This window comes from Linepithema humile, chromosome 2, assembly GCF_040581485.1.
Source record: "Linepithema humile isolate Giens D197 chromosome 2, Lhum_UNIL_v1.0, whole genome shotgun sequence".
NCBI classification, from domain to species: domain Eukaryota; kingdom Metazoa; phylum Arthropoda; class Insecta; order Hymenoptera; family Formicidae; genus Linepithema; species Linepithema humile.
In genome coordinates this window covers 14,485,706-14,498,630 of record NC_090129.1, presented here as the reverse complement: position 1 = coordinate 14,498,630, position 12,925 = coordinate 14,485,706, and the positions used below count along the sequence as shown (strand labels likewise).

Genomic DNA, 12,925 nt, shown 5'->3' with positions numbered 1-12,925 from the left:
AAATATTGATGAAAATCTTGAGGAACACATTGATATCGATAAACTAGATGAAGATTTAATAAGTGCAGTAAAAGAAAGACCAGCATTATATGATTTTCGCATACCGGTGAAAGAGCGAAGAAGAAAACAAAAAGACAGCTTATGGCAAGAAGTCAGCGTACGTTTGAAAGGTAGTATTTATATTTATTTACTTATATATTTATTTATACTTATTTACTTATATATATATTTATCTGCAAGGTTTTCTGTATATAAGCAAACACGCACGCACACATATGTATACAGGGTGTCAATTAAGTCCCGGGACGGCTAAATATTTTCTCATGTAAGGTATTTTTGAAAAAAGTCAAGGTTATTTCTGAAGTAATTTTCAACGAGGAATTCAACGGTGACCTTCAATTTGACCTTGAGCTTGACCTTCAAGGTCATTTCAAGGTTAGGTTAGGTTTTTTAAATAGAAACCCCTATTTTTGATTCCAAAATCTAATAGCTGGTGTCAAGAGCTTTTCAAAACACTATAATGAAGTTATTTTTCATTAAGTACTTTTCGAGTTATGAGGTTAGTAAATTACAGTATTTTGACATAAAATACTGTAATTTACAAGCCTCATAACTCGAAAAGTACTTAATAAAAAATAACTTCATTATAGTGTTTTGAAAAGCTCTTGACACCAGCTATTAGATTTTGGAAATGTATATAAAACAAGTATTACACATTTAAATATATTGTTTAATTACATTGTGTGTTGTAGGTTTATATACCGCTACTGAAGCGGAAAAACGATGGACCTATTTAAAAGATTGTTATAGGAAAGCAAGAAATATATTTAAAAAAAAAAACAAAGTATTGTGCAAAAAAGTGGTGCGGCTGGTATATAAAAAAAAATATGAAATGAAACCGTCCTTTCGTCACTACAATGTAATGAATTTTTTAAATGATATGTTGGAATATCAATAGTAAGTTCAAGAATAGTGGTAGTTTTATTGATAATAATTATATAGAAATAACATCCTAACATTTATTTCAGAACCGTAACGTCCTTAAGATCAATATGTGAAGAGCAAGCTTCAAGTTGCAACAGCATTCCTTCCACATCAACAAGCAGCGTGGATGATGTTCTGACTCCTATCACTGATGATAATACTTCCACATCACTGTCTCCAGTCTTACCGAAATCACGAAGTACGAATGTTTATTATACGCAACTTACATTAGCGAATGAATAATAATTAATTTACACATTTTTTTGTTGCAGAAAAAAAGAGGATTGATTTAGACGAATATGAAGAAGCTCTTATTCATTCTTTGACACAAAATGCAGAACCTAATCCTATAGATGGATTCGTGTCACGTTTGGCAGAAGGTCTACATAGACTGTCTTATAAATTACGGTCTAAATTAGAAATAGAATTCTTATCAAGGTTATATGAAGTTGAAGAGGAAGAGGAGAGATACAGACGCAATAAGACATGTGATAAAGAAACATTTTAAAAAGACTGATTTTAAGAAAAAGACTGATGCGATTTGTTTTGTGTTTTCTACAATATTTAGTTTTTATTTTATTTGCAGAATTGTTTTATGTTACAGCATTATAAAATATTATTTGTTACAGTACTGTGTACGATGCAATGTTTGAATAATTTTCTTTTGTAGCATTATTTTTTAATACAGTACTGTTAATTAGAAAGTTTATATAAAATAAAATAGAACAATATTTATATAATAATTTATATAAGAAGGTAAAAGTTTATATATAACAAAATAATAATAATAAAGTTTATTTGAACGTTACTGCTACTTAGTTTTTATTTCTTTTACAATATTCTTTTAAAATGTGTTTATTTATCTGATATAATACTGTTCGTCTGATGCAATGTTTCTAAGCTGTATTGTTAGTAAGACAGAATAAATAAATATAAAAAATGAATTACAGCTATAATATAATATGTATACAGAAATCTTAAACTTTTTATCAAACTTAATGTTTTTAACAGATTTATGTGACAATATACCTACATATAAATAATTAATAATCAATAATACACAAATACTTGTTTATTACAACATAACTACAACAGTAATACAGTACAATTTGTTTTCTATATTTAAATTAACCTTGCTTTTCATAAATTTATTTAATGACAAACGATTTTACAACTTTTGTCAAATATAGAACATACTCTGAATTTGTTATATAAAAAAATATAAAAAAATATAAAAATATAAAAATATAAAAAAATATAAAAAAATATAAAAAAATATAAAAAAATGCAAACAATATGAATTCTCTATTATTTATTAAACTTTTAAAAATTATTTTTGTTCGCTTTTTCCCATTGTTGTTTAATAGTTCCAAAAATACAAAAATATTCCGTAAACATATCCCGAACAGTACTTCCACGTTAAAATGTATCATCTTCACTCGAAAGAATTTGTAAGTTTTGAAAATATCTATTTTCTCTATCTTTCTGATAAATATTTACAAAATATATTCTGCTTGTTATAGGAAGTGCAAGATCTTTTGTCATTAAAAAATTATGCAAACAAACTATAGCTTTGATAATAGAAATCGCATTATGAACATTTGTTGCTATAGGTCTTTGAAAAATTCTCCACCTTGTAGTTAAAATACTAAAAGCGCATTCTACTATTCTTCGAGCACGACTTAATCGATAATTAAATACTTTTTCATTTAGATTTAAATTATTTCTTCGTGGATATGGACGTAACATATAACTAGTTAATGCAAAAGCTTCATCACCTATTATAACATAAGGAAGCCTAGGACCTTCGTCTGAAATTAATCTTGCTTTTGGTACATTTAAACACTTATCTTCTAATAAATGTCTAAGTTTACTATTTTGAAATATACCTCCATCACTTCGTCTTCCTTCAGCTCCAATATCAACTACCGTAAAACAGCAATTGGCGTCCGCTACTGCCATAAGTACAATACTGTGCGTACCTTTATAATTGTAAAATGTTGAACCACTTTTAAATGGAGCCTGAAATATAAGTTAAAAAATAATAAATATATATGTACTTTATATTATAATATACAAATTATATATACCTGGATTTGCACATGTTTTCCATCAATAGCTCCAATACAGTTTGGAAAATCCCATAAAAGTTCAAATTCCTTTGCTTTTTGGATCCATAAAGCCTCTTTTGCTTCAGGAAAAACTTTTTCTTTTAAAACATCCAAATAGCCCATCCCAAATAGCTTCACAAGTTTCTGCTACAATTTTTGAAATTGTGTTCAATCCAACTCGAAAGGCGAAAGATATCGAATGCATTGTATCATCTAAAGCAGTGCTCGGAATTAGTCTGAACATTTCAGCCGATTTCCGTGGTATACGCCTCCTTTCCTCTCCTTACCGCGCGCGCCGCAGCCGCTAGGGCCAGCGCCGCCGAGCGTTAGGAGCGACACTATCTGATTATGAGTGGGTTCTTTTCCCTATTTATTAAAATTTTAAAAAATGTATTAAAATTTATTAAAAATAAATTTTTTATTTTTAAATTTATTAAGTGGAAATATTTCAATAGATTTCCACGTCACCCATGAGATACTAATGCTGACGCGTTTTTTTTTAAATGGTTTCCCCCGTAGACCTATTCCACTAAAGATAAAAATAAATTCTTAATTTAAAAAAAAATATATATGTAAAAGAGATTTTCTTAATTAGATTTTCTTAGCCTTTTATGAGAATGAACAATTGATGCAATAATGTAGATAAAAACCACTTTTTGAAAAACGTGTCAGTATTAGTACCTCATGGGTGACGTAGAAATCTATTGAAATATTTCCACTTAATAAATTTAAAAAAAAATTTATTTTTAATAAATTTTAATAAATTTTTTTAAATTTTAATAAATAGGGAGAAGAACCTACTCATAGAACCTAATCAGATAGTGCCGCTCCTAACGCTCGGCGGCGCTGGCCCTAGCGGCTGCGGCGCGCGCGGTAAGGAGAGGAAAGGAGGCGTATACCACGGAAATCGGCTGAAATGTTCAGACTAATTCCGAGCACTGATCTAAAGCTAAATAGCGTAAACAGATTTGTAATCGCATAGACGCTGATATTGGAGTTCTTATAACATGTTGTTTTGTGATTCTTGACTCAAGTAACTTCAATAAATCGTTAAAGGATTTTTTAGTCATTCGCAAATATTTAAAATATTTAGCATAATCATCATTTGCCATTTCTCTAATTAAATTGTCACTATCTCCTTGATAATATCTCTTTTCTTCAGTAAAGATTGATCGAACCCAAAGTTTTGATTGGTTTTCTTCTTCTTTTTTTCTTTTCCTTAAGAAATTATACAGTAAAAAAGTTTTAACTAATTGTATTCTTCGCATTTTTTTGTGCCAACTTAATTGTGATCTTTTCCATTCATTTATTTTATTTAATAATACTTTTCTTTATACATTTTATTTTTTTTTCAGAATATTTGAAATTTTTTACTGGCAAAACATTTGTAAAGATTGAAGACTCTGATATATTCTCATACTCATCTTCATGAGTTTTTTCGTATTCGTCTAAATCAAGCCTGTTTTTTTCTGCAACAAAAAAATATGTAAATTAATTATTATTTATTCGCTAATGTAAGTTGCACATAATAAAAAAATAAATATATAAGTAAGTAAATGTCAATACTACCTTGCAAACGTACAGTGTGTTCCTCAAGATTTTTATCAATATTTTCTTTCTCGAAAGTACTTTCTTCAATAGTGCTATTTTCACCAATCTCATTCTCTACATGCAAATTTCTAAAAAGATTTTTATCCTTATCCATTAATAATTCTTTACACTTTCCAAAGCAACCATGTGAAATCTGTCCACTTTTATCACGCCAAATAATTCAGCCACAATATCCACATTTGAATTTCTCCTAATCAATAAAATATATTACATACAATTGTATCTGTTTTTTAAATTTCTATTATATATTATAAGAACAACTTAACCTAATCTATTTTATGAGTTTCATGTTAAATATATATATAATTGAATTTATGTGAAAACATATATATTATATTAAATATTATATTATATATTATTTTTATTTTATACAATAATAACGTACCGATGACGACATTGCTTTTTATTTTCTTCCAACAGCTTCCAAAATGCACGTACGTTGCAAAACGAATAAACAAACGGACACTTCGCGAATTTTTCATGTCAATAAGTTAGAAATTTTTCCGTTCCGTAAGGCCGCAATCAGATGGTGCGTAATAGGACTGCGGAATAGAAAGTGCGTCATTGAAACAACCAATCAGCGCTATTCTGCATTTGCCTTATTGTTAGATGCTGCGGAAAGGACGTAATTATCGAATAGAGGTGAAAGAGGTTAAAATAAACACTGGTAGAACGTGAAATAATATTAAATGATGGATACGATGGAATCGCGTGATCGGTGTGATGTTAATATGAATAAAGCAGATTCTAATGTAAGTTTACATAAAAAATATTAAATATTATTTAAAAATTATTTTAATATTTGTTAGATTTATATAATAATGTTGTTTATATTTTTTGTTAAAGTATTATAAATGCACGTATTGCAACTTTATGCTACCAAAGGAGAACTATGATTATTTGAATCATTCATGCTTCGCAAATATAAATATTTTAAAAGAGAACATTTATGTTGACAATTTTAACTGTTTATTTAGAGGTTAGTTAATTCTTAATTTATTAAATATATGTGTATATCACATTTAATTTTTTCAATAGATATAATTTATAGTTACTGCCAATTTTTCATAAAAGTAAGTTATGTACAGGTGCAACAGATATGGCTCAAGAATCAAATGCTAACGATGAAGTTAGTGAGATTGATAATCTTGCTCGTCTGTTGGAAAAAAGAAAATCCGAAACAAGGAGAATAAAGCTTGGGCTGACTATGATGAATTACTAATAAATGCTGTTATGAAAAGGCCTTGTCTATGGAATCACATCACTCCACCAAAAACAAGAGGTCCATTAATTGTCAAAAAGGCATGGCTTGAAGTTAAAGAGGAAATAGAGAGTAATATTTATTTTAATATTTAAAATGTAGATGTACTTAAAAATCCCTTTGTTAGAAAAATGTTTTATGAAAAATATTTAATTTTAAATTTTTAGATAAGTTTGAAGTAGAAATAATTAAAGAACGTTGGAAAAACCTCCGTGATTCCTACAAAAAAGCCAGAAATAAAATGACCAAATATATACCCAGTGGTTCAGCAGCACCATCAACCGAGAATAGGAAAGGTGGCTTTCGGTACTGTTACGTCCTGATAGATGTAAAATTTTTTCGTTGGGCTCGGCGATCGACGTAAACGGACCTGACCGCACGAGCCGAGCGGCACGTTTAGGACTTGCTACGGGTCAGCGACTGGAAGAGTCGTTTTTACTCCGTCAACAAGTCAACCGCTCGTGGTTCCCTTTTTGGGTCAAGGAATTGAATCCCTATTACCCGGGGCGGAACCTTTATGCGCAATTTGAGAGGGAAGGTGTGAGGGGGGTGACGAACGAGGAGGGTGTGGTTAAATGAAAAAGAACAAAAGTTTAATTTATTAAAGACAACATTTTAATTTGATTGAATTTATAATTAGGATACAAAAACTTAATTCTTAATCGCATATATTAATAATTTTATTTATGTATTCTTTACAAGTGTATGTGTGTGTGTGTGTGTGTGTGTGTGTGTGTGTGAGTGTTTTATTTTTCCGGAGGGAGGACAGAAGAAATAATAAAATAAAGAGAAATGAACTGACTTACTCGTTGCAGAGTAGTTTCGGATCGCGTTGAATATGTTCGGTGGTTCTGAGCAGGCGCCCCGTTGAGGGAAGGTGTTGTATAGGCGTCGGACCCTTTTGTAAACGAGTGGGCACCCTACTGCGGGATGGTGTCGTCAAGGTAATGGACCCTCTACTTGAGATGCACCACGAGATGGTCGCGACAAAGTATCAACTGATTTTACTCTTTGATTCGCGCCCCCGAACTACTCGAAAAACTGTTTCGAGAAACTGAGCTAAACGGAATAACTGCGCAAACTGCTTGAAAAACTGTGTGTGATTGTGTCCGGAGCCACCAGAACACGGGTTTTTATACTCTTTCTTTGGGGTAGATCCCTTTGGAAAATCTTAGGTTTTTGGAGCGGGGATCGAATAGGAATTAGTCTTGTGAGAAGATTTTTAATGTGGGGGAGGATGGCGTCATTTTTAGCTAATAGGATTGGGTTTAGATGATTAGGTTACTTAAAATGAGATAGGCAGAAAGGGGCCCTAACGAATAAGGAATAGCGTCGTTTCGGGTCCATATATGATGGGGGTAGGTTTTTGAGGTGGCGTAACCCGGTTGGTGTTAATTAGTATAGGTGGGGTGCATCTCAGCGTCTTAAGATCTGGGTGGGCGTAGTCTTTAGACCATACGATGGAATGATGGGTGGTCTATAGAGGTGCTTGCCCCGATTCTCGGCTTTCGGATTGGATGGTTAAAAATCGGTATATAAGTTCGCAAAGCCTTGGGCCACTGATCTAATAAATTTGACAGTTTACGACTGTCGCGTGCCCTTGGTGTCGCGTGGAGAGTGCGACTAATGCATCTCGGTTTCCCAGACCTACTAAACACGTGCGCCGTATCAGGTGTCGCGCCTTCTCGGCATGCGACTGCGGTCATTCCCCGATCGTTACTCGGTAAAACCCTATCTACTAGCTAGAGTTCCCGTAGGTGGAATCCAAGAGTATGACTAGTTGGTGCCAGTTTTTTCTTTTTATCTCTTACTCTAACCGTCTGGAGTCGGTTAAGGACTCCAGCTACCGCGAAGTTTTGACTTTTACGGTTTTTCTGGCGACGATAGGCACGCTGAGCGGCCAAGGTATTTTGAAATATACAAATGCTATTTTTCTCCGTGAGAAGATTCGAGCTCCTGGTGTCTCATGAGAAAAACAGCTCTGGCGTTATAATATTTCTTAAGAGTTTTGTTGATTCCGCGTTTACTAGGTCTGGTATTTAATGAAAAGAAAAGAATCGTGTAGTCTGATCAGGACGTAACACCCCCCACCTTAGACAAATGTTGGGGGTATGCAACATTTGCAATTAAATTAAAGATAGATTCTTTTCTTTTCTCGGTTAACATTCCCATTTGAGATGCCGAATCGTTCTTACACTGCTTGTTTGTTAAAGAGAAGGAAAGGAAAGGCGACCTCCAAAACCCCTTCCTTATTCCTTTCGTTCTTTTTGCTGTCGCTTACATACTGCATATATTTTTTCTTTTGACTCTATTTCTAATAATAAAAATCTACTATAAAGGATTTGATGAAGTCTTCTTCCGTGGAATCCTTTCAAATGTTCGATAGAACATGGTAAAATGAGTAAAGAAAAGAAAAGATGGAGTTTTATTTACGTGATAATCGTGTCCCAGAATGTCACGTGCAAAGGTCCGTAGGTCAGTCCAACCACATGTACCCTTTTATTGTTTTTCTGGGTAGCCACTTATCTTCTCCATCCCTTGGTCCAGCTCGGCTTTCATCTTTATACAGGAACCTTTTTGTACAGTCTTCTTATCTTCAATGTTATTAATAAAGTTTCCGCAACCTTCACATAGGTTGATCTCATGGATCAGGTAGGGTAATGTGATAGGTGCGTATTCAAGTTTGTCCTTAGTCACCTTAGTCACTGATTGTGCCAACACTGGTGACGGGAATTGTGGTAGTCTACCACAATTAATGTATTTTCCCACTCAGGGCGGTCGTACATTAAGTTCCGTGAGCAGCGGGCAGGCTCCAGGGTGATCTTTCAGTGTGGCGTCAAGTGGATTAGTGGCACATTACTCTTCGATATACTATATGTATAGATCTTTCTTCTTCTTTCTCTCTCCTTTTTTGTATTTGTAAAAGTTGGTACTTTGACATTCTATACTGTGACTGATCATCGAGTAATTCTCCCTATAGCAAATTGTTAATGAAAAGGATTCCACTTTATCTAAGATTTACTTATGAGAGAATTATGGATATGTGAAAATCCTTTAAGTATACGACATTATTTATTTATGTATGTATTAAGTAAAATATATACTAGAAGTTAATCCTACGTCTAAGTTAATTATTTTGCTTATTTACTTAGATATATATATATATATGCTTTAGAAGTGTATGTATCTATATATATGTATATATGTATATAAGATTATATATGTTTGATTATTTATTGAAGTAGATAGTAAAAAAAAAATTTTTTTTTTTTTTTCTTCCCTTTTTCTTTGTACTATATATATATGTTTGATATATAGAGATATATGTATATATAGATTTTTCTTAACATCATTTTAAACGTGTATATATACGTATTCATATATATATGTATGTATATATATATATATAGGTGTGTGTGTATAATATTATGGTTATTATTTATACTATTGAATATATATATGTATATATATTTATGTATTTTCTCTCTTATAAGAGATAATTAGAGATAACTTTTTATAAAAGATAGTTATATAAAATTTTGTTCCTTTTTTTTTTCTTTTTTTTTTTAAAAACTTTTCTTTTGCCTAATAACAAACACAATATATATATGTATATATTTTTGTTATTCTTATCAGTTATTATCTGTGATTATAGAATTAATTATGTATATATCCTTATGCGTGATAATAAGGGTGTGGTGTTTAACTCAACGCGGATGGTACGGTGTGTGTGGCTATATTCGCTATTTTTTGCGCGACTCCTAATTCTATTAATAAGTCTCTGAGGTTGTGGTAGACGTTGTTAGTTTCGTTCTTAATATCTAATTTGATGAGTGCACCTTCGTCACGAATTGGTTTGATTATCTGCATAATTCCGGTTTGCTGTTCGGCGATGCTTCTGGTAACATTTATGGCTCTGCGGGACCATGTGGGTCCTGTGGTGGCAGGGGCTGTGTAGGCTAAGCTACATGGCACGGCTTGCCAGAAATGTTCTCTAAACCTCTCCTCGAGATGGTAGAGTTCAGCGATTGCATGGCGGACATACACGCCCCAATCTCGGAGTCCTACCTGCGCTGTCCCATCTCCGTTCATTTTTGTAACGATGCCGCGTTGCCATCCTCCATTCGTTTCGAGGGCAACAATGTCGCCTAGTTTTGTATTCGAATGGAAAAATCGGCGTTTGTTCATCCGCTGGTTGAAGTCTTCCATCATTTTTTGGAAAGATTCTTTACTATTTTCCAGGTGAATCCAAATCAGCGTGGGCGAAAACACCCTGATTATTTTAACAGCAAACGGCGAGCGGCTCAGTGTTTGAGTATCGAGGTGTTCGATCTCCATGTTTCTATAAACAAAAAGGTGGTGTTGGGGTTAGGTGCGAATTTCGGGTCGCAACCGCGAGACCCCATAAGAAGGAGCAAAACAGATTAAAATGAGATAAAACAATAAAATGCGTAAATAAGAAAAATAAGAATTGTCAGAGTTGGCGCTTATGTAAGGTTGGTAGGGAAGCTGTTGTTTATGTTTTTTTTTTTCTTCTTTTCCTTCTTTCCGTTCCCCTCTTTTTTTTTCCCCCTTTTTTTTTCCCTTTTTTTTTCAAGGGAAAGAGAAATCAAGCGGTCAGTCCTTTAGTGCGAATGTATAAGTGGATGCATCCTTTGCAGGTAATAGGGGGTAGGTTCCCCTCTGTGAAGAGTCTTCTATCGGGTTTCGTTCTGCGGACGGTTGCATAGTTTCTCTATTTCCATCGCGTGGTTTTTTCAGTTTTAAGTGTAATAGGAGCTGAGTTAACGAGTCCCAAATGGCTCCAAGCAGGTATATGGACCATCCGTATACTGTGTGTAGAGCATAGCCATGCACAATGGTATCCAATATTAATTTTACTGCTCTTACTGCCAAGTAAATTCCTAAAAATCCAGCGCTTATATTGCCGAAAATTAGGAATCGATCCCAAAATTTCTGCCATGCTGACATAGCTATTTTTTCAACTGATGCTTCATCTAGGAAGTTTGCAAAAGATCCTCCATCGTGCATAATCGTAGAGTGGCCCATCATTCCTCTGGCCAAGGTGTTTAACATTGCTGGTCTCTCAGCAGGAAACATAATATGATCCCTGAGATCGCTTAAATCTCCTTCAGTATATATGCCGCTGGTAGCAAGTGATCCGGGGCTAATATATTTCCAGCTAGGTGTTGTCATCGGTTTCATGGTCATCGGCGGTACTGTATGTATTGGTTTAGGAGTGAGTCTATACCATGCATCTCCCAGAAGATACATAGGTGGTGCGAACAAATTGCACGTAATCTGCGTTCCTTGTCGTAATAGTATATGGGTTTGCGGTGTTAAAAATTGTGTTCTGTTTTCTCGCGTCACAGGCAATTGATCATAGCATTCTTCGGTGTGTGCTACTCTTACTTCGACAGGCACACATTTTACTATGTGTATTACTTCGCCAGCCAGTAAGGCCATGTATCCTGGTCCCTTCATAAAGTGATAAGCGAAAACATCCGGTGATTGAGTGGCTATGGCTAATGAATTGTGTAATATTTTCTGTTCGAGCTGACATTGTTGCAGTAAAATATTCTTATATAGTTCACTAAATTGAGTCCGCACATGTTTCTCTACATATACAAATTTAGAATTCATATAGGTGAAAATGTCCAAATTAGCTATGCGTGATTCTTTTTTAAAAATTGCTACGCCTGGTGAAGTTTCGAAAATTACTAATTTTGGATGTTCCGTGTGGAAAAGAGTGTATCCACAAGTAGAATAGGAGTCTCTGCTTGCCAATGCAAAAACTGTGTCTTCTGTAGTCATGGAATAAACAATTTGCTGTTGTTTGTTGACGATGTCTATTATTCTGTGTGCATATCCTTCATATAATACTCCATAAGTGCCGAACCTGCAGGTATCCGTGGGCATGGATGCCCAGTAGGTATCCCCACCCTCGATGTCGGTGCAATGTGTTGCGCTCAACGCACAGGTCACTCCAGACCTCAGTTGGACTCGGTTCGTGTTTATCTTCACGTCAGCTATATAATCCTGTAGTGTAATTTTTATGGTTGCGAGTACCACGGCTTTTTCCCATGTGCCGAATGGATCGCTATATGTTGTTCCGGAACAGGTGCCATCATTGTTCACGTGTCCGGCCAGTGTTATCGGTCGTGTTGCAGTTTGATTGGATTTCAATCCTGTTATTCGAGTGTTCCCGATTTCGTAAGTACCATACATATGCATTCGTTGGCAGGCGTCTCTTGATACTTCTTCTATATACGCGTGCTTTCCGTTGTACACGTCCATGGAGTGAGAGAACATTCCGCATCTCCTGATTAATCTGTCTATTTCTATTTTGCATTGTATAACTCTCGCGGAGGTAAATTCGTTAATTTGTAGCAATTGTATATAAATCTTCTGAGCTGCTACTTCTGGCTGTGGTATATCACATTCCTCTATCCCCAGTAATGATAGAGTCGTAATGTTCATCGATGCAGATCCGCAGTCATATCCTATTATGCCTTTAGTGCCGCGTAACCAAAAATTTAGCACGGCGATTATTAAAAATCCTCGGAGATCCATCTGAAATTTAGCACGTCTAAGGTATATTAATATAGCGCACCTTTAATTGTCAAGCTTGTTGTTATTACTTATTTCCTTATTTGCTAATCAATTTATCATTTATTTATTTATAAAATTTTTTTTTTTGTGTAAAATATATTTATATATTTTTTTTTTATAGTTACTTATTTTAATTAATAATAATAAAATTACTTAATTATTAGGAGTTGGTTTGATGTGTGAGATTCGTAGGCGATTAGGGTGTACAACGCGACTGTTCTTTTTTATTTTAATTCTTACGTTATTTCTATTCAATATTTCTAAGACCTCATGGGGTCCTGTGTATTGATCTCCAAATTTGCCAGGTTTAGGGCCTTTTAATAAAAAGACTTGATCACCAAGTTTG

General features: G+C 33.9%; 2 protein-coding genes and 1 pseudogene across 2 annotated transcripts; 1 reads left to right on the top strand and 2 right to left on the bottom strand.

The window, feature by feature from the left end:
- Window positions 1-2,038: 2,038 nt before the first annotated feature.
- Window positions 2,039-3,911, bottom strand: LOC136997737 (uncharacterized; annotated as a pseudogene).
- A 1,487-nt stretch (window positions 3,912-5,398) lies between these two features.
- LOC136997867 (uncharacterized) lies at window positions 5,399-6,331 on the top strand. Its single transcript, XM_067349264.1, has 5 exons — window positions 5,399-5,458; window positions 5,553-5,685; window positions 5,795-5,835; window positions 5,877-6,039; window positions 6,135-6,331. Exons 1-5 carry the CDS (start codon window positions 5,399-5,401, stop codon window positions 6,329-6,331), a joined length of 594 nt encoding a protein of 197 aa, XP_067205365.1.
- A 4,142-nt stretch (window positions 6,332-10,473) lies between these two features.
- LOC136997654 (uncharacterized) lies at window positions 10,474-12,431 on the bottom strand. The gene has a single exon (XM_067348673.1). It carries the CDS (start codon window positions 12,277-12,279, stop codon window positions 10,585-10,587), a length of 1,695 nt encoding a protein of 564 aa, XP_067204774.1. The 5' UTR covers window positions 12,280-12,431; the 3' UTR covers window positions 10,474-10,584.
- Between the last annotated feature and the right edge of the window lie 494 nt (window positions 12,432-12,925).